Genomic DNA, 19,340 nt, shown 5'->3' on the forward strand with positions numbered 1-19,340 from the left:
TTCCGTCCTATCGGCTAACACAGCTTTCTTAAGAAGGTTCTCAAAGACACGACAGAGGAGTGGCAGTGAGTAAGTGTGTCATTGGAAGTGCACCCTCAGATTCAAGGAGCTGTGTGCCTGGGAAATATATGGATAACAGCATATATACAGACACACACACACACACACGCATAAAGTTACGTGTTCCTCCCAATTACTGATTTCGTATGAGCTGTGTAAGCAACGCTATGAATGTAAAGGTTACACAATCCAAATCTTACTTCTTGTCATGGGTGCTTTATTTTCTTTTTTTTTTTTTTTTTTTAATTTATTTATTTATTTTTAATTTTTGCTTTACAATTCTGTATTGGTTTTGGCATAGATTGACATGAATCCACCACAGGTGTACATGCGTTCCCAAACATGAACTATGTACCCACACAGACATATTCTACCTTCCTTGCATCCATTTTTAACACAACAGCCTTCTAAAGCATGGTGTGTTCTGATGTAAAAGAGATTCAAAACAAGGCCCCAGCTTTATTCTTACAGCTTTTTTTTTTTTTGGTTTAAAAGTGGAATATATGTTTGCTTTAGCTGTAAAAGCACAATCAAGGCACCATGATAAGTGAGTCAGTGCCGTAAAAGTGAAACGAATTTTGCCTTCACTCACATGAGCTATAGAAGGAGGAAGCTTTATTGTCCCTGGGAAAGTGATAAGGCAGAGTAATTGTATATTATACTGTCCCGGAACATCTGCCTGAAGACTGTTGGAGCAATTCATCTATCATGGACGATGCAGCATGTTTTGTCTTTCTGCTTTAACCCGTCCCCACTGCTGGCCTGCGCGGAGGTTTTGATAGGGACTGCGCCTGGGCCCGGGCTCCCATTAATCAGTCCCCTTGTTCAACACTCCAGCTGACATAATTACAACCTGCGCACAGCAGTTATTCAAGTCGAGTCCTTGTCACTCGTGGTGTGAAACTACACAGCGCCGATCCCGGAGGAGATTGCCTTATCACACAGAACAAGGGCTCGCAGGAGCCGAAGGGAATAGGAATGCGGAAATGTCTTCCGGGAGTGCTATATATTCCTTTAAAATAAGACATTTGAGAGACTTACAAGGGACAAAGGGAGGCATTGTGTGCAGTGACTGAAATGAACCGGTTATGATTTTTAAATGCATTACGTGGAGCAATTTTGTAAAAATGGACATAGGTTATTAAATAAACTCAATGGCCCCCTCGTCATCAGTGATTCTCTTAAGTTTTTCTTCAAAAGTGATCATGAAACTCTAGGATTATGGAAGGTTGAAATGCTGCTCGGTAGGACTCAATTGAACAACGTGAATAAAATCTGTGTTTTAAATCTTCTGTAAATATACACTTAACTCAGAGAGCTTTGTAAGGAAAAGATAGTCTGGGAAGAGCCTTTCAAGAGCTTTGCAAAGACAGGGAAGCTCACTATTCCCTCTGGCCAGAAAATAACTGTTTGTCTCACCTCCTCTGTCTGACTTTATGATAGGTAGCTTACTGACCAGCTCCTTGGTGTAGCAGGTGTGAGAGATGTAGTCTCCTTTCAGCCACTTAAGAAATTTAAAATTTTATGGCAGCCCCACCCCTGCCCCTAATGGACCAATTTATGGGCATGTCGTGAGTTACGTGGTCAGGTCTGCAAACCTCCTGGATGAGCTGTGCTCTCAGGCATGGATGCAGAAGCTGTGGGTATTGTACATCCAGCCTTTGTTTTTTTTGGTCTCTTTGACATTATAAAATTGTCCCAGGTAAAATCACGTCCTGGCCTAGGCTCTCAGAAAGATTGTGAAATATATTTTTGGTTCTGTAAAATTTTCCATTCTATCACCTTAAGTTTGAAAAGCTTTCAACTAGAAAAGCTACAGTAAAGTACTACGTATACTGATATTTATATCTTGAATTATAAAGTAGTGTTTGTGTGTGACTATTTCAGGCAAAAGTTCTGTAAGGGCAGGCCTTCTTGTGGTTCCAGCCTGCCGAGTGTCTGTGTGCCCTTCAACCTCTCTCCCCCCTCAGCCACTCCACCTCCTCAGTGTCTCTGCCTCCTCAGTTGCCCCTCCAAGTGTGATTCCAGTGACTGCTTGGACTTAGCAGGAAGTCAGGTTATATTCCTATTCTTTGTTAAAGATCCTTTTCTTTTGAAGGCTTCTCATTTACATGCCTTTCCTGGTTTCCAAGCATTTCATTTTGCTAAGCCTGGCTAGTTAACAGAAAAGAGGAGAATAACACTCATTCTGTAAGGACATCCATCCATCCATCCATCCATCCAGTGTTCAGTCATGTCCAACTCTTTGTGACCCTGTGGACTATAGCGTGCCAGGCTCCTCTGTCCATGGGATTTCTCAGGCAAGAATATTGGAGTGGGTTGTCATTACCTTCTTCTGGGGGTCTTCTTCATCCAGAGATCAAACCCGTGTCTCCCTCATTGGCAGGTGGATTCTTTACTGCTTGAGCCATCAGGGAATCCCCCTGAAAGGACATAAGTTTGTAGAAATAGAGTGAGGGAGTACTCTATTTATTTCAAAGGTCCAATATAAAAAGAGTGGCAAGGTAACAATGAGCAGGATTTCCACCAGTGTCATGGAACCACAGATGACAAGTGAGAGGAGAAGAAACAATAAGTATGGCTGACCTCAAGGCCAGTTTTCACCAGTCATGGCCTTCAAGCAATAGATGTCATTGGCTCAGCCTTGGAAAATGTTTTTGTCATCAAGTTAGTTTGAGAAACAGTCTCTGTTTTACCATCCTCTTCAGATGAATAATGAGTAGCATACTGAACACTCACAGAGTTACTGCTGTTAAAAAAATTATGTAATTTGTATAACTGAAATATGTGAAACATTGGCCACCAAAGTCTTTTCACTGCAGCACTATAGGCATCATGCTGGACTAAGTGGAATGTTGGGGTAGTTCTGTTTCTTAAAGGCTGTTGTTGTTGTTCAGTTTATGGCATTTGTGTTTGAATTTTATCTATGAAAGCTTTTTCCAGTCAAGAGTATAAAAATATTTTCTCATATTTTCTTCTAGCACTTTAATAATTTAGTGTCCTTATGTTAACCTTAAAATCCAAATAGCATTTGTTTTTGCATGGTGTAAGACCACAAGAGTCTATAAGTTATCCTTCCTCATGTGATAGGCAGTTGACTGAACACCACTTGTTGTGTGACCCACCATTTCCTCATTGATCTGAAATGACAACTTTATCCCTCATATACATGGGTCTTTGTATTCTCTGTCCTGGTGATGTATCAGGTTCAACACTCCCAGTGACATTAATCTGTTTGCTGAACATCGTTGATAAAATACCCCATTTTAGCCATAGGAATATAATTTTTTTATTCTTGTACCTCTAGCAATCTAACCAGCACAACTGTTTAGTAATCTGAAATTCTCAGGCTCTTTCCTTCTGGGTCCTTTAGTGGGAACCTACGTGGCAGAGGGTTGTGTATCTCAGGCCATGTTAGGTGAATCATGCAGGAAGCCTGAGCAGCTGCCTTGGGCTTGCCCTCCGCCTGCAGGGACTCACAGTGTTATTTTCTTCTTCCTCAGAGAATCCACAGTGTTTCTTAGAGCTGGTGAATTTATGATTACATACTGCTGGTTTAAAAAAATGTAGAAACTTCTTAAATTTTGTTTACATAAAGCCTTTAATGGGATTATTCTTTATTCATTGTGGATTACTATTTTAATGATACAGTGGAAACCTCCTTCAACTGAACTTTAGATAATTATGCATTTATAATACACTTGTTCCAAAACAAACTTAACTACAGAGGGAAAAGGAAGTGCGTTTCTAAACGTATAGGCATACAATGCTATATAACTGCAGGGTTTATTTTTTAAATAAATTGAAATTGCCTTTTGTAATAGTAAGTAAATTGCTAATGATGATCCAGAAAGTTGAACTCTATTGCTTTCAACAGAAAGACTAGTTGTAGTGATAAACAGTGAATTGAGCACCTCCTGTATTTTCTAAACTTGTTTAATGTCATTTACCTTAATCTTCATGACAGCCTTATGAGACACGTATATTATTAGCATAAAACAACAAAATACCTCATGGTCTGAAAGTGTCAGAGGCAAAGTATTTAAGAAAAAATCTGTATTTCTTTAAACAGAACTTTCAGAATTTTTAAATGTCAGGTTATGTACATAACTTGCCAAGTTATTAACAGGAGACCAAGATAGCGGTGAATTTCATACATAGAAGTTTGGGAGTGGTGAGGCAGACACATGGCTTCTCTTGGAGAAGGAATTTTGGGATCCATGTTTACATTAGCGTGTGACATCTGTACCTGCTCTCTCTGCATTTCTATATTAAGATAATGTTACCAGTACACATTAGCTAAATACACAGAAATTACCTGATTGTGTCTTAGTGATATTACTTTATTATCAGCCCAGGTCTCTCCGCTTCCACAGTTAACTCTCCATATCCACCATGTCAGCTCACCTGATGGCCTGGGGGAGAATTGGTGACCCGGGAGGAGAAAGAGCAACACAGGTGGATGGACTCTATCAGACATGAGTCCTGTGCAGCCTGGGTCATTTCGATGAATGAGCACGTGTAAGACAGACCAGCAGACTGGGACAGAAAATCCAGACTTAGCTTCAAATAAATTAGATATTCATGGAGATAGCGCTTCAAGTCAGGGAGAGATCTGGTGAGCAGTGTGGAGCCACAACTTACACCATTCTCTAGGGAAATTTTGAAAGGACTCTAATACTTAGTGGAACAATGCAACTATTCAAGTACTAGAACCAATTTGGGACAATCCTCTTATGACCTCTAAGTAAGAAAGCCACAGGACAAAAGATAAACAAAATAAAACATTTCTGCTTTACCGAAGATACTATAAACAAAGTCTAACTGAAAGTAAGGAAGAGATATTTACTACTTCTGTCATAGACGAATGAGTTTACCTCCCTTATGTATAAGAGAGTGACTAACAACCCTTAGGAAAACAACTCATAAAAATATGGGAAAATGGTACAGAGGAAGCATAATACACATGGAATTGCAATATTTGAAGCAACTTTATTCATTACAAGATAAATGCATATTAAAACTGTTAAAAGTTGGAAATTGAACCCCGCCTCGAGCTGTCATTTTTCACCCACCACATTGGCAAAACTTGGAAGTTTGGTAACACAACATACTACATTGGCACGACTGTGCAGAAACAGGCTCTCTAAAACATTGTTGGTGGAAGTGTAATTGCTACACCTCCTCTGGAGGGCCATTTGGCAGCATTGATCAAAACTACAAAAGCATATGCCCATTGACATTTGAAGCAATTCCACTTGGCATTATGACATTCTCTTGGCATCCTGAGAAAGTGAAAGTTTCACAAGAGAATTCATCACAAGCTTGTTTACACTAGATTATTCATCACAAACTTGTTTACACTAGTGGATGATCAGAAATGACCTAGATGCTCATCAGTAGAGGATCAGTTAAATGTGGTATTCTCTGTCCTTACCAGGAAATTCCGTGTAGCTATTAACAAAGGAAGGAAAGGAGGCAAAGCCTAGGGATGGCGTGGTAGGGTGGCAGAGGAAGGGAGCTGTCAGGAAGGATGCTGTGCTCTTATGTAGGCATGTGGAGAGGTCCTCATGCCCTGCTGTTAGGTGAAAAAAGTAAGATGCCAACACGTGTTATGCCAACAGATTTACATACAAGAAGGGGGTAGAGAAGAAGATACAGTGTGTTTGTGCATTGAAAAAAAATTGTTAGTTCTCCCAAAAGATTGATGGCAGTTAGTGATTCTGTGTCCATGGTCTGGGGTAAGAGGGTGGTGATCCAGGCTGTGGTAGGAAGAGACTTCACTGTCTCTGTCTCTCATTATTAGACTGTTTGATGTTTGAAATATGTGAAGGTATGTTTTTTCAACAACCTTAGTGGTACAGTAATTTTTTAATAACTGAAATCACATGTATCAAAAGAGAAAGAAATAGGAGCTCTTTTGGGATGAACCATGCTCTCCTCTGCTCTCTTGGATGGGAAGTTTCCTGCTCAGAAATTGGGACCTCTAAACCGGATTCTGATGATGACAACATGTGGACAGGTGTCAGCTTTCAGCATCAGTTTCCCCTTCTGAATGACTTGATCCTTTTTATTAACGAAGTTTCCTGAGTGACTATTAACTGCAGAACTTCTCCTGAAAGATCAAGCCCTGAGCCTTTGGAGTGGGAGCACTGACTCTAAGACCCTAGACTCCCAGAGAGCTAACCCTAAGGAGTATCAAATAGTGAGAACTCACAGGAAGGAAACCACTTGAGTACAAGACCCAGCGTCACCCAACTATCAGTAGCACCTTGTGCAGGACGCCTCATCTAAACAACAAACAAAACAAAAATACAAACCCAGTCATCAGCAGACAAGATTACCACCTCACTCAGCCTTGCCCATCAGAGGAAAAATGAACAAACAAACAAAAAAACTCAGCACAAATCTCACCCTCTCTGAAGCTTATACAAACCACTGGAGGGCAGAAACCAAAAGGAAGAAAGAATTCAACCCTGAAGCCTGGGAAAATGAGACCTCAAACACAATAAGTTAAAAAAAAAAATAATGAAAAAGCAGAGGTATGCTACACAAGTGTAGGAACAAACTAGAAACACAGAAGTCCAAATAAATGAAGAGGAAATAGGCAAACTACCTGAAAAAGAATTCAGAATAATGATAGTAAAGATGATCAAAAACCTTGAAAATAAAATGAAGAAAATGCAAGAATCAATTAACAAAGACCTAGAAGAATTAAAGAATAAACATACAAACAGCACAATTACTGAAATTAAAAATACTCTAGAAGGAATCAACAGCAAAATATCTGAAGCAGAAGAATGAATTAGTGAGCTGGAAGATAAAATGGTGGAAATAACTTCTGAAGAACAGAATCAAGTGAAAAGAATGAAAAGAACTGAGGATATGAGGATAGTCTCAGAGACCTCTGGGGCAATATTAATCGCACCAACATTCCAATTATAGGTATCCCAGAAGAAGAGAAAAAGAAAGGGTATGAGAAAATTTTTGAAGAGACCATAGTTGAATATTTCCCCAACGTGGGAAAGAAAATAGTCAATCAAGTCCAAGAGACACAGAGAATCCCATACAGAATAAACCCAAGATACGTACTAATACGTACACACCAAGGTACGTACTAATCAAACTAACAAAGACTAAACACAAAGAAAGAATATTAAAAAAAGTGAGGGAAAAGCAACAAGTAACATACAAGGGAAACCCCATACGTTTAACAGCTGATCTTTCAGCAGAAACTCTGCAGGCCAGAAGGGAATGGCAGGATATATTTAAAGTACTGAAAGGGAAAAATCTATAACCAAGATTACTGTACCTGGCAAGGATCTCATTCAAAATTGATGGAGAAATCAAAAGCTTTTCAGACAAGCAAAAGTTAAGAGAATTCAGTACCACCAAACCAGCTTTCCACCAAATGTTAAAGGGACTTATTATAGTCAAGAAATACAGGAGAAAAAAAGACCTACAAAATCAACCCCAAACAATTAAGAAAATGGCAATAGGAAGATATATATCAATAATTACTTTAAATGTAAGTGGATTAAATGCTCCAACCTAAAGACACAGACTGGCTGAATGGATACAAAAACAAGACTCATATATATGCTGTCTACAAGAAACCCACTTCAGACCTAAAGACACATGTAGACTGAAAGTGAGAGGATGGAAAAATATATTTCATGCAAATGGGAAGCAAAAGAAGGCTGGAGTAGCAATCCTCATATCAGACAAAATAGACCTTAAAGATGATTACAAGAGATAAAGAAGGACACTACATAATGATAAAGGGATCAATCCAAGAGGAGATATAACAATTGTAAACATTTATGCACCTAACGTAGGAGCACCTCAGTACATAAGACAAACAATAAGAGACATAAAAGGAGAAATTGACAGTAACACAATGATAGTAGGAGACTTTAACACCCCACTCACACCAATGGACAGATCATCAAAACAGAAAATTAATAAGGAAACACAAGTCTTAAGTGATGCATTAGATGAGATGGATCTCATTGTTATCCTCAGGACATTGCTTCTAAATGCAGAAGAATACACCTTCTTCTCAAGAGCACATGGAACATTCTCCAGGATAGACACATCTTTGGTCACAAATCAAAACTCAGTAAATTTAAGAAAATTGAAATTGTATCAAGCATCTTCTCTGACCACGCTATGAAACTAGATACCAATTATAAGAAAAAAATGAAGAAACACAAACACATGGAGATTAAGCAATATATTTCTAAATAACCAGCGGGTTACTGAAGAAATCAAAAGGGAAATTAAAAAATCTCTAAAAAAGAAATGACAATGAAGACACGACAACTCAAAACCTATGGGATGCAGCTAAAGCAGTTCTAAAAGGGAAGGTTATAGCAATACAATCCTACCTCAAGAAGCAAGAGAAACATCAAATAGACAACCTAACTTTACACTAGAACAACTGGAAAAAGAAGAACAAAAAGCCCCCAAAATTAGTAGAAGGAAAGAAATCATAAAGATCCGAGCAGAAATAAATGAAAAAGAAATGAAAGAAACAATAGTAAAGATTAATAAAACTAAAAACTTGTTCTTGAAGAAGATAAACAAAATTGACAAACCTTTAGCAAGACCCATCAAGAAAAAAAGAAGAATCAAATAAACAAAATTAGAAATGAAAAAGGAAAGGTTACAACAGACAATGCAGAAATACAAAGGACCTTAAGAGACTTTTATGAACAATTATATGGCAATAAAATGGATAACCTGAAAGAAAGGGAGAGATTCTTAAGAACTTCCAAGACTGAACCAGGAAGAAATAGAAATTATGAACAACACAGTCAGAAGCACTGAAATTGAAGCTGTGATCTAAATTCTCCCAAAAAACAAAAGCCCAGGACCAGATGACTTCACAAGAGAATTCTATCAAACATTTAGAGATGAGCTAAATCCTATCCTTCTAAAACTCTTTCAAAATATTTCAGAGGAATACTTCCAAACTCATTCTACAAGGCTGCCGTCACCCAGGTACCAAACCAGACAAAGACGACACAGAAAAAGAAAACTACAGGCCAGTATCACTGATGAACGTAGATGGAAAAATCCTCAACAGAATTTTAGCAAAAAGAATTCAGCAACACAGCAAAAAGCTCATACACCATGATCAAGTTGGGTGTATTTCAGGGATGCAAGGATTCTTCAGTATACACAAATCAATCATTGTGGTTCACCATTTTAGTAAATTGAAAGGTAAAAACCATATGATAATCTCAATAGATGCAGAAAAAGACTTTGACAAAATTCAGCACCCATTTATGATTAAAAATCTTCAAAACATGGGCATAGAACAAACCTACCTCAACACGGTAAAGGCCATATATAATAAGAAGCCTACAGCAAACATTATTCTCAATGGTGAAAAACTGAAAGTGTTCCCCCTAAGATCAGGAACAAAACAAGGGTATCCACTTTCACCATAGTTATTCAGCATAATTCTGGAAGTCTTAGCTACAGCAGTCAGAGAAGAAAAAGAAATAAAAGGAATCCAGATTGGAAAAGAAGTAATAAAGCTCTCACTGTTTGCAGATGACATGATACTGTACGTAGAAAATCGTAAAGATAGTATCAGAAATAAAAGAGAAAAAATATTTAGTAGAATTGTTTTTTAAGCTTCCTTCTCCTTAAATAACATAAATTTAACTTTTATTTTGTGTTAATAAGCAGCAAGTGTGTAGCACTGACATAATTTTGTGGTATTCTAGAAGACTTTGTCGTTTGTTATTTTTATTTATTATTTTAAAATGCAATGCCTCTGAACTGAATATTTCCCTTATTACATATTTTAAGAAGCCCTAAAATCAATCAGCTCCCATCTCTGGTCCTTTTACTAATTGCCCAGCCAAGGCCATACTTATATATATATATATAGAGAGAGAGAGAGAGAGCTGCCTCGAGACTTTCAACATGTTGTATTTCAAAATTTCATTTGAAATGTCCTCAGACTTTACACTGCCTTCCTCATAAACTCAGTGCTTGCACTCGTGGGCCCAGTGAGTCCGGCCTGAACCCCTGTTCCCCACGAGGAGCCTACAGCATCGCCCTGAGGCATCTCACCTCCCATGGAACCATGCCCCCAGCCCCCACCTCCCGCTGAGCACTGCTCCATCTGTCCTTTCTCTTGCACCTCACTGTTCTGATTACTACTGCTTCATAGGAAGTTTTGTAATCAGAAAGCATGAGTCCTCCAACATAGTTCTTTGTGAAACTGTATCGAGTCTTTTAGGTTCTGTGCATTTCCATATGAACTTTAGGATCAGTATTTCAACTTTGGTAAGAAATCCAGCTGAGATTTTGATAGGATTGTACTGAATCTCAGAGAAGGCAATGGCACCCCACTCCAGCACTCTTGCCTGGAAAATCCCATGGACGGAGGAGCCTGGTGGGCCGCAGTCCACGGGGTCGCTAAGAGTCGGACACGACTGAGCGACTTCACTTTCACTTTTCACTTTCATGCATTGGAGACGGGAATGGCAACTCACTCCAGTGTCCTTGCCTGGAGAATCCCTGGGACGGGGGAGCCTGGTGGGCTGCTCTCTCAGGGGTTGCACAGAGTCGGACACGACTGAAGCGACTTAGCAGCAGCAGCAGACTTGTGCTTACTCTCCAATGTCAGCAAACAATGTGAGTTTAGGACTGTCTGTGCTGCCATGGAAACCACACGGGAGGTGATCTGCAGACTCAGGCAGTGATTCAGCACGGTTCACCCCACCAGCTGGGGAATCCACAGCTGGCCCTCTTCCTTTCCATCATCACAGGGTGAGCATTCCTTTCACCTGCCTTCAGATGGTCTTCTGTGTTACCATCTTGATGCAGAGCTCCTATAAAGTTGGGGATGGTAACCACATATGCATTCTTCACCAGCTCCCCCAGGTGCAGTTATGTGTTACACATAAGCATGATTCCACTTAGTGCGGGGCCACACACACACACACACACACACACACACACACACCACCACCACCACCACCCCCACCCCACCCCCACCCCGGCTTGAATCTGTGTTGGGCACTTTCTGGTGATGTTCTAACAACAGAGATAGAGGGAAGGCAGCGGTGTGTGTGGACGGGTCTGCGCTCGGTCGCTGACCCGTGCTGGGAGGGACGGGTGCAGACAAAACAAACACTCTGCCTCAGCAGCAGCCACCTGTGCCAGAGGTTCTGGTCATCTCAGGCCTGGCACTTCTGCATCCGCAGGAAAGCAGTGGGAGAGGAGCCCACTGTCAGGGACAATTTCATGTAAAGTACTCGGGTCCTCCACTCTTTATTCAGCCCATCCCTCTTGGAAACCTGCACCCATGCAGAAACCTGACTGGCACTTAGCACATTGCCCAAATGTGCAGTGAAGGGCTGCTTGCAGCTACGTTTCTATCTTCAGATGGTTTGAGAGCTTGACTTAGGAGCCGCTCGTGACAGAACTTGAAGCCAAGGTGCCTTTGTTTCCTTGGTGCTCCAGTTCAGGGGGGATGGCAGGCCTTCCCTTGGTGCTCCAGTTCAGGGGGGGTGGCAGGCCTTCCCTTGGTGCTCCAGTTCGGGGCGGGTGGCAGGCCTTCCCTTGGTGCTCCAGTTCAGGAGGGGTGGCAGGCCTTCCCTCTGCACGGCTCTTCATGATAAAAGGTGTGTTCTTGGGATTAAGGAAACTCCTTCACTGCCCTCAAGTGGTACCTGAATAATTTGTATTAAAATCATAGAACTTGGGGCTTTGTGTTTCCGGTTCTGCATAGAAATGAATCGCTCAGATAAAAGAGCAGCCTGGAGATTAGCACCCAGGAGACGAGTGTTCCCGCCTCCTGGATTAGCCACTTAGCACAATACCTGACACTTCTGAGGCCTGTGTGAGGGTCACTGACATCCTGGTTTGTGGTCCAACGTTAGTGATGTGGCCTTACTTCCATTTACTCTGCTTTCTTACTTCATAGGTCAAACTGTGCTGAAAACATCCGCAAACACATTCTCCACACAGGCAAACACGAAGGTGTCAAGATGTACAACTGTCCCAAGTGTGACTATGGCACCAATATCCCCGTGGAGTTCCGGAACCACCTGAAAGAACAGCATCCGGACATCGAGAACCCCGACCTGGCCTACCTGCACGCAGGTAGGAAACGGAAACTGCGGCATGAAATGCTTCGCTTGTCGCAGTGGCTGTCAGGCTGTTAGTGCATTAGCAGTTATCTAAACGTGGTAGCATGTGTGACAGTATCCACTTCAAGACTGATAAGAAAGTACACTTGCTCTTGTCCCCTCGACTGTGAAAGCGGGTCTTTTCCATTCTATTCCATCAGGAGCAAATATGGTGAAATAATCTCCCCACAGTTGTTAAGAGCAAATATTCTGAATGCAGTTGAACTGAGACTGTTGTGGGTGTTTGAGCTTCATATTTTGACTGATGATAAGGTTTTTAACATTTTCAACAAATGTTTGTGACTTGAATTGTTATACCCTGTTTCTTGCCCCATGGTTTTCTGGTAAGTACTGGAAGGGGAGGCGTGTGAGTGAGGAAAACAGGAGAACCCGAAAGGGGTAACAGGGCGCCCTGCATCCCAGGCATCAGCAGGGACGGTCACGCAGGCATGGGCAGCGGCGGTGGCAGGGGCTGCTGAGATCACCCCTGCCTCATTGGAGTGGCTGTCAGATGCTGCGGGAGGAGCAGCAACACAGCCCCGATGCAGGTTAAACACAGCGATGCCTGCAGCCCAGCCTGGCATTCAGAGAGCCAGAGGGCCTGGGTGTGAATTCTGTGTGGGCAGCCAGGGGACGGGTGGCGAGGGTGGGGCCTGTTAAGGACTCATCCCCAACAGGACGTCTAGAGGAAGTTCCTAACCGAAGCCCAGATGGGACTGGATTTAAATAAATGCGAGGTGATCAGGGGATGTCTCTAGCAGGTACTTTGGAGCTGTTGGAGCTGTACCTCAACTCTCCTCCCCTTCCTGGCTGGGTGGGTTACAGGCAGGCTTACTGTGTCACTGCAGGTTTATTGCTTGGATGTAAATTGGCGTGGTGGTATCTGTGTAAAGGGCCATTGTGAGAATTTAAAAAGATAATTGGCTATGAAGCTCTTAGCAGGCACAGTGCAAAGGATTGTGGGTGCTGCTGGCCCTGCGACACTAGTGCCTGAAAGTCGTGGGATTCCCACCGAGGTGCAGCGCTGCCCTTGCAAGATGTGTCAGTGATGTGTGCTCATGGAATGTCTGCGTGAAGGAGAGAGAGCTCCATGAGTTAGAGTAATAGTCCTGATACATTTGACATTGCATATAACATTGTTATTTGTTTTCCACTGATATGTTCTTTCAGATTTCTCTGTTTATGCTCATATGATCGACTCTTTTAAGTCACGGTGAAGAGCCCTATTTAGTCATCTCTGCTGTACCCAGGTCTGTGTTTGAAAAAGAAAAACGGGGTCAATACTCCTTGCTTTTTGGTGAGGTTGTTACTGAAAAGCTTTTGAACTAGACAGATTATCAGTTTTAGTTCACAAAAACAGATAAAGTCAAATTGAAATATCTTCTGGCCATCAGTACCTGTGGGTTCTTTATTGTTATGAATGCATGACAATGTAGATGTCAGGAAATATTGCCTAAAAGCTGGTACTGAGATGGCCAGGTGACACCATCTAAATTGATGGTGGGTTGTCAGCAGTGTAGCATTTTCAAGGTAGTTTCCAAGTGCCTGCTTCTCAAGATGCAATATTGATGTATTCTCTCTCTCTCTTCCATTGCACCAATTAGACATTGAAACTAGGTCATTTTCCTAAAATAAGGTATCTCTAACTTGTTAGATGAAGTAAACAGCAAAGAAAGGGGGAGGAAGCTAATTGCAAACCAAAGAAACACATTGCTTTTGCATATGCCATTGCTGCCCTAGTCATGCAGTATTCCTTTTGAGATATCATTTGTATAAAAATTTACTTAGAAAAATTATTCTAGTTTCTTTGTTTATGTGTGTATGCTCTTGTGCGTAGAATCCTAGTTTTCTGTTTGTGTTTCTGTGATTCGGTTAGAACCTTTCTCTCTATAATTGATAATAGCGTTCCTCAGTATTTTTACAAATGAATTCCTTTGGTGCACTTGGGGTGTTTATTCCACCCTGTGCAAGGCAGTATCCCTCTTCAGTAATATATTTGCTTTGATAAACTTAGCTCAGTTCAGAGAAAACTTTTAAAGGGCAGAGTTTTTATACTGACTTGTTAACCTTGTATTTCTAAGTCATCTGTAAGCCCTTCCTGAGTATGTGGGAGGTGCCTTCCTCGATGTGAAAGGGAGATACTGAAGCAGCTGGGGCTCCTCTCCTCCCAGGCTGTCTGGTGAAGGATTAGGCAGCACTTGGGGTAAATCTGTGATGGATGGTTCCCGGGAGGGTCCAGAGGTGGCCTGGACTCCTCAGAGTGGTTTATGGCCCTGACCTGATGGCGACTGGCAGCTGCCTTCTCTGCTGTCAGCACTGCTGATCTGTTGAGAATTCTGTGATCCAGAGTTCAGTGACGCATATGAAGCAGTTCTTTTCAGCCACTCAACACAAGTAAACAAATGCACTCGCGATCTGACTTGGCTCTCCCATGTGGCTCAAACATCTCATGGCCTCATGAGAAGGAAAACATTAAACACCAGCCACAGAAAATATTGTATATAATGTCAATGGGGTATTTTAAATTTTTGTTGAGATGCTATTTGGAAATATATATGTTAAATGAGCTATTTAGGTTTTTGCTTGTTTGCTTGTTTGCTTTTAACAGACGATTCTGTAGAAAGAGTGTTTGCTGCAGTTGTGCGTCCACCGAGGCGGCCTACAGGGTGGCGTCCAGCTACCTTGTAGTGTCCCGTGTGTCTGTGCGCGTGGCCCTCCGGGCAGGACAGGTTTAGCTTCAGCCCTCGTTCCCCGGTTGAATGACTTGGGAAACCCTGTTTTAACTGTATGGGTCTCAGTCTGTAAACTGGGGATGACAATGCCTACAGCACATTCTTAGAAGATCTAACAGAGACGGTACAGTGTGTAAACTGTTGGACGTGATAATGTCTGGCATCCATGTTTGCCCAGTTTTCTTCTTCTCTGTTTGCTTTTGTTGATGATTCATTGTCTTTTTTCTCAGTTTTGGGGGGGAATTAGGAGAATGATTTTGATATAATTTACCATTTCATACTTCCGAGAACTAAAGGCTGTATGCGACCTTTAATTTTGGCTATAGCTTTTTTGACTAACAAGATACAAGTGGCTATTTATTTTTTGAATAAAAGTGGATTGTTTAGAAATCCAAGGCATTTAGGGATCTTCTAATTATCTTTAACTATTGAAATAGTAATATAAATTGATTTCTAGCTTATATCTACTGTGCTCACAGCACAGAGTCTGAACTATTTTAATCCTTTGAAATTTGTTTATACTTTCTTTATGCCTGGGATTTGCTGGGGTTTGGTAAATGTTTGAAACACTAGGGAGTTTGATGTTGTTCGGTGCTGTATTCCGCTTCTGGTATATCACTTACCTCATTTGTTAGCTGTATTGCTCAGATTGTCTCTCTCTTACTGATTTTTTAAATGCTAAGCCAATCAGCTGTGTTGAGAGAGGTAAAAGCTACCCACCATGATTGTGAGGTGTCTGTTTTCCTATTAATTTTGACTTTATATATTTTAAAGGTAAATCACTGGGCACTTGGAACTTTAAATTTGTTTTCTACACATACCTGCCGGTGATTAAAAAAAAAAAACATATTTCTCTATCACTGTTGTCACTATGAATGTTCCTTTTTATCTGTAGTAACACTTCTTGCCATCATTCTGTATTTCTTATTGTTTAACTATACCAGCTTCCTTATAAACAGCATATAGCTGCATTTTGTTTCTGCTGTCACAACTTTAACTTGAAATATTCTTTTACTTTATTATTTATACTTAATATATTTATCAATATGCTCATCATAGTCAAAACCCCAAACTACTGAAACATCCACCAAGTAGAAAGGTTTGCGTGTTTACCCAAAGGAATACTCTACAGCCATGAGAATGATTGAACTACAGCTCAAGTAACAGCATGAATAAATCTCACAGTCGTATCTTTGGATGAAGTTAGCCAAACAAAAAGGAGCATATTCTGTATGATTTCATTTTTCATTAAATATTAAAACAACAAAGAATATTCTGTGGTGTTAGAAACCAGGGTCTGTTTCCCCTGGGATGAGAAGCAGCGGTGTGGTTCTGTTTCTTATTTCTAACATTGGAATGAGGTTGTGTTCAATTGGAGAAAGTTCTTCAAGCTCTTCTATGAGTTCTGTACTTTAAAAAAAAAAAAAAGAACCAGGATTCCCTTAACCCTAAATTTCTAAGGAGGTTCATTTAGGTCCATTGTAGATCTACTATGATGAGATTTTTACAATCACATTAGTCCCCCAACATTGATGTCAAATTACGAGTGGCCAGAATTTTTCTGTCATTTTACATTACAGTTTTTTTGTTAAGTGAAATGTACTCCATCTCAAAAATGACCTTTATTTGAGCTTTATGGTTTTAGCTATTGTATTTCTCCCATCTCTCTTATCCATGAATAAGTTTGGTGTCCGTTCACTACACCTTGAGAAGGAATTAAACACACTTTATGTTTGCAGTACAGGTGACCTTCAGTTAGACTTGGGTGGTCATATCTCAGAATACTTTAAAATAACCTGAAAGAAGGGGAGACAGAGAAGAGAAGCTGAAGGAGAGGGCAGAGGAGGTATGCCGGAGCTCCGCTGGTCATACTGACGAAGAAGATTTTTTTCCCACAAATTCCAAGAGACAGCCTCCACATGACACCTCTGCTGGTCAGATTGGAACTGTGCTCACTGTGTGTGTGTGTGTGTGTGTGTGTGTGTGTGTGTGCACAGATGCCCCCTGGGGGCCCAGGTGTGGCTGGGTCAGGCACTGAGTGGAGACTAGGAGTTTGGCTTGGTTGTCCCATATTCTCCTCTGAGAAGCCAGAACTTTAAATGTAGTAAATGTTTATGCCTTTTCCAAAGGTAAGACTCAAATGGTGTTCTCTTTTCAGGAGACATTAAATATTAAGTGATTGCATGGTACTTTTCCTAATTTCCTTAACCCAGGTGGCACAGTTGGTGAAGAATCTATCTGCCAATACAGGAGACCCAAGAAGCATGGATTCGGTCCCTGGGTTTGGGAAATCCCCTGGAGTAGGAAATGGCAACCCACTCCAGTGTTCTTGCCTGGAAAATTCTTGGACAGAGGATCCTGGAGGACCACAGTCCAGGGGGTCACACAGAGCCGGTTAACGACTGAGCACACAACACCACTGGGTTCCTTAGTTTTTCTGCTATCATATTTTTTAATCATATTTGTATTGATATGGTTTTAGTTCTCATATATATATAGTCATTTATATTATATATTAGGTTATTGCCTGTGCAAGATGATAGCACATGAATCTATAAACCCTTTTCACAAATTAGGATTTTTTATTCCTCTGTAAGGCAGTCAGCTTTTAATTCTTTGTGATGCGTATTATTTAACTGCATTCCCTTGCATTTTCCTCTTATCCAGTTATAAGAATAAAAATGTAAAAGCTTGACTGTTATCAAAATTCCAAATCCTTTTTCTTTTTAATAGTAAGCAATTCAGTACCATTTAAACTATTTTTAACTGATTCCTTAATTCTATACAAGTGCATCACTTTATACTCAGGAAGATTAAATTTCATATTCCACCTCTGAGGCCATTTGCTTAATCTATCGCGGTTAAGATAAAACAGCTGTAGCCTTTTGTATCTTAACCATTCCCTCTCATTTAGTGGTATATTCAAATTTCCTAATATAAAAGGTTTTCTTCATCATTAATTAAAAATATTAGCGTTCTGATGCATGAAGCTTTGTGGAACGTCGTCTTTCGTGAATTCTTTGGCCCTCTATTTTTAACCCCCTTACTTTCATCCCCTTTTGTTAGTTGGGTACCCTGACACATGCCATGACATTTTGTACAATAATTCATTTTATGAAAAGGTCCAAAAATCCTGACAGTTTCTCATTGGTTCTTCCTTACATAAACCAATTATTACTTCAACTTAAAAAGGAACGAAATTTTTTCTGACATGATTGCCTTTGGTAAATCCATGCTGACTCACTCCTATTAAATTGTACTTCTCCAAATGTATCATTAAGCTCATCCATAAGTATCATCTCAAATTTATTTCCTAATATAGATGTTAGACTTACAGCTCTATAATTTTCAGCCTCTCCTCTCTTTCTTTTTAACCTTCAGACTAGATTCCTTGTTTTCCAGTCTCCTAATACTTCACCACTTAACAAAAGACTTCCGAAAATAATTAACAGTTCAACGATTTGATTCCTTAACCTCAGACATCATCCATGGGTTAATTTACTATTTTTCTTAACTGCTGCTAAATGTCTTTGCTTCTTTCAGACTCCTGTCTGCACACTCTGGTGCCTCTGTGAGGCCATGTCTGTCCATCACGGCCTGGCAGATTTGGTCTTTTGCTAATTGGCCTTCCTATTCTCTCTCTCTCACTCTCACTCCTGTTGGAATTCCTAAGTTCAGGAGTGTCTTACGTTGTTTGTAGTCAATGGATGAATAATGTCAAAGCACTATTTTTCCATCCATCTCCTTTTTTTGGGGGTGCTATAATTGCTCCCCCAGACCATCTTATCAGTAAGCATGCTGTTTACTGGTAATAAGTTAAGTTGACTCTTGGAACTCTTCCCCGTTTCTCTTTTATTGAGTAATATACTGATAGAGGTTTTTTCAGAACTTTCTAATTATAGATTCTTAAATATTTGAAAATTTAATCTGCTGAAGAATAAATATGTTCTCACTAACATGTCTCCAGTATGTCTAAAAACTTCCTGTATTTGCAGAGCACCATGGAGCAGGTTAAAGAGATATTTGTGCTTCTGTGTCTCTCTGGCCACTCTCTGCTGCTTCCTTCCTGCGGTACTCCACACTGTGAAGGGTATGGAGTCCTGTTTTAGATGGTTAGTGTGGAGAACTGAAGAACTCTATTATTTTACACATTTTTGCCTTTTCAGTTACAAAGAAAGAAAGAAAGGGTAGTGTCTGTGCCAAATTTTTCGTTAGATCACTAAATCCTCAAAGCAAAATTCTTTGGTAGGTGTTACTCCCAAACTAATGATTTAAAAACAAGTTAACTTGCCCAGTGAAATGCATGCCTGTTTGTCTTTAAGACTTTTCCAATTACATAACTGTGTATATACAAGAGCTTTAAAAAGATCAGCTTCTCTGCATTAATGAA

At 40.4% G+C, this 19,340-nt stretch overlaps 1 protein-coding gene across 1 annotated transcript in view; it reads left to right on the forward strand.

Annotated features, from left to right (window-relative positions):
• ZNF407 (zinc finger protein 407) overlaps positions 1-19,340 on the forward strand; it is a 382,383-nt gene that overhangs the window by 250,171 nt on the left and 112,872 nt on the right. The window contains exon 8 of the mRNA XM_040264363.1: positions 12,014-12,192. Coding sequence (XP_040120297.1) covers positions 12,014-12,192 — 179 coding nt within the window. The remainder of the gene's footprint in view (positions 1-12,013; positions 12,193-19,340) is intronic.

This window comes from Oryx dammah, unplaced genomic scaffold (genome assembly GCF_014754425.2).
Source record: "Oryx dammah isolate SB20612 unplaced genomic scaffold, SCBI_Odam_1.1 HiC_scaffold_22, whole genome shotgun sequence".
NCBI classification, from domain to species: Eukaryota; Metazoa; Chordata; class Mammalia; order Artiodactyla; family Bovidae; genus Oryx; species Oryx dammah.